This window comes from Nicotiana tomentosiformis, chromosome 7 (genome assembly GCF_000390325.3).
Source record: "Nicotiana tomentosiformis chromosome 7, ASM39032v3, whole genome shotgun sequence".
NCBI lineage: Eukaryota > Viridiplantae > Streptophyta > Magnoliopsida > Solanales > Solanaceae > Nicotiana > Nicotiana tomentosiformis.
In genome coordinates, this window is record NC_090818.1 from 38632311 (window position 1) to 38635152 (window position 2842).

Sequence of the window (2842 nt, forward strand, 5' to 3'; positions counted from 1 at the left end):
ATAAATATTAAAAATTAATTTAAATAATACCGACCGAGTTCGATCGATATATTTATTTTTCTAACAAAAGCTGTGAGTTAAAGTGGATAATCAAAGGTTAAATTAACCGACCGACTTCGATTTTCGCCCGCACCTTACGATGAATTGAAATCCATCGAAAATCAATCGATTTTTCTATATTTTCGACCGATTTCGATCGACTTTTGTGAACGATATTTGACAGTTTTCTACTAGTGAATCTACCCGGGCTCCTAATAAAGACTGCAGTCACCTACACTTGAACGCACCCCTCTCCTAACACTCGAAAGTAAGAAACTAAGAACACAAGAAAGGAAGAAAAGGAAGTATGAGCTTCCAGCGATTCTATGACGCATGGTTTGAGCAGCTGAAGGGAATGGTACATCAACTGAACCAAGTTCCAAGACCCGCTACCAGTGACCAACACCACGAGTTGCACAAACAGCTTGTTCAAAAGGTCATGTCCCACTACTACGAGTACTACCGAGTCAAGTCCTTGGCTGCTAAAAATGACATTTTCTCCGTTTTTTCTGCACCTTGGTCCACTTCTCTTGAACGATCTCTTCACTGGATTGCCGGTTGGCGACCCACCACCGCTTTCCACCTTATCTACACTGAATCCAGTATTCTCTTCGAGTCCCATATCATCGACATTCTCCGTGGCCTCCGCTACGGCGATCTCGGTGATCTCTCTCCTGATCAACTCCACCGTGTCAGCGAACTTCAATGTGAAGCTGTTCAGGAAGAAAATGCTATCGCTGATGAACTCTCCGATTGGCAGGCATGCACATCCATATACTCATCTCTCTGTTTTATTTTATTTTTCATATCAGTCGGCTGAATCTCAGTGGATCCTGGTAGGTCACTCTGTAACTTACAATACCCGTCGCATATTTAATTTGATGAGTTGTTTGAGGTTGAATCTAAGAACCTCAACTATATTGGTATATGAATCATCAATTAATTTCCACTCTATTTAAGTCCATTTTAGTCCATACTTGCAAATAATTAATTTGTGTGATATTTTTTCATATGGTACCTGAAGGATGGTGCAAGTGAAGTAATTGGGTTGACGGGAGATATAGATGTAAAAATGGAAGGGCTGGTGAGTATTTTAGAGAGGGCGGACAAACTGAGAATGAAAACCATAGAGAATTTGGTGCAACTTTTGTCGCCACAGCAAGCGGTGGAATTCTTGATCGCAGCGGCGCATTTGCAATTCGGCATCCGTAGATGGGGAATCAATCATGATCGTCAACGAGGGAATCCGGCTTCTTGATCATGTAACTGGTTTGCATACTTTTTTTTTTTTCTTTTTTTTTTCTTTTTTCTTTTTCGGATCAATTTTTCTCAAAGTAGAGGAAAAAATAAACAAAAAATTGGATTTTGTTTTTCTGTTACAAGTGGATGAGTGATTATTACACGTGTCGTAGCACGTGTCAGCTAATACCCATTTGCATACATGCACGATAAGCTTGTTACTCAAACCATCTTGCCACGACATGGACGTTACATTAAAACGTGGCCGCCCTGTTGAACAAATGGAACGGGTAATACGTAACTTGGTGCTGGGAACTTGTGTTGAGACCTACAACTGGCCAGTATCCACTATCCTGAACTTCTTTGTACCGTTGCAGGCCTTTTGTGTGCCTCTATGACTGTATTCTAAGTTCGCACCTAACAGTTTAGGTGACGCACCCGTGATACTAGTATTAATATGAGTGTGAATATGAGATTCGTATCGGATCTGATCAAATGATTTTGGATACTTTAATCACGACATGCGAAAAAATTTAAGACGATATACAATTTAATTTTTGAAATTAAACCAAAATTAGAATAAATTTGAATAAAATAGCATACCTTGTCTAGAAAATTAATTATTTTCTTATCTACAATTTGAGAATAAAAAAAAAATTCACACTTTATAAGCTATATATAAGTATTCTTCAAAATTTATCATAATTTAGAAATATTTTTTATATTTTTATTTTTTAAATTATTTTTAGCCGGATTCTTGCATCCGTATCCGTACTAGGATCTGTATCCACAAATCTTAGAATTTACATCTCGAAAGATTCGACCTCTAGATCCGTATCTATATCGGACGTCTGCACTCGTGTCCGAGCAACTTAGGCTGTATTGAATATTCGCGTGCCCTAAGGTAGGAAGGCAGATAGATTGGAAACAGAAATCTTTTTAATCTTTATACTGTTAATTATTTTTTATGTTATTCGGTAATTTACACACACATCCATTATTGCACCGATTACTGGTTTACAAACACAGGTATTGATTACCCCATCCACCATGACACTAAATTAAGATGTCACTTAGTGTTTTTTTTTTTTTTTTTTGGATTTTAGCTTATTTGTACCATAATTTTTAAGGTTATCATCTATTATTGACCGCTAAATCATACAACTCTATTCACCATGACTTAAAGATATAACTTAGCGTTTTTCTTAGTTGGATTTGTACCATGGTCTTTAAAATTCTCACTTACTACTTTATTGATCTCTGAGTTACTTTTTTAGATGCTTACTTTTGTATTACGTGTATACCCTTAATTAATTAGAGGCCACATCTTGGGTGGGATTGTTTTACAAAAAAATATTTAATTATTTTAATCGATATACATTGATATTATATATATATATATATATATATATATATATATATATATGAGCGACTATTTGAATTAATTCTTTCACTTTATATACCCTCAATTACAGAATGAGGGACTATAACCTTCTCGGGTAACATGCGAGCTAAGTTTGAATCGGAAGTACAAAAGATGTCGCCCTAGTTCGGAGAGTATGTT

At 36.2% G+C, this 2842-nt stretch overlaps 1 protein-coding gene across 1 annotated transcript; it reads left to right on the forward strand.

Moving 5' to 3' along the window:
- The first annotated feature begins 213 nt into the window (after nucleotides 1–213).
- On the forward strand, nucleotides 214–1409 carry LOC104110813 (protein DOG1-like 4). Its single transcript, XM_009620368.3, has 2 exons — nucleotides 214–799; nucleotides 1064–1409. The coding sequence occupies exons 1-2, from the start codon at nucleotides 347–349 to the stop codon at nucleotides 1295–1297; spliced, it is 687 nt and encodes a 228-aa protein (XP_009618663.1). The 5' UTR covers nucleotides 214–346; the 3' UTR covers nucleotides 1298–1409.
- The last annotated feature ends 1433 nt before the right edge of the window (nucleotides 1410–2842 follow it).

Bases quoted from the DNA above. Each gene is read 5' to 3' on its own strand.
- LOC104110813 (XM_009620368.3), top strand. From the start codon at position 347: ATGAGCTTCCAGCGATTCTATGACGCATGGTTTGAGCAGCTGAAGGGA. The intron at 800-1,063 runs GCATGCACATCC...TGGTACCTGAAG, and splicing joins ATGAACTCTCCGATTGGCAG to GATGGTGCAAGTGAAGTAAT.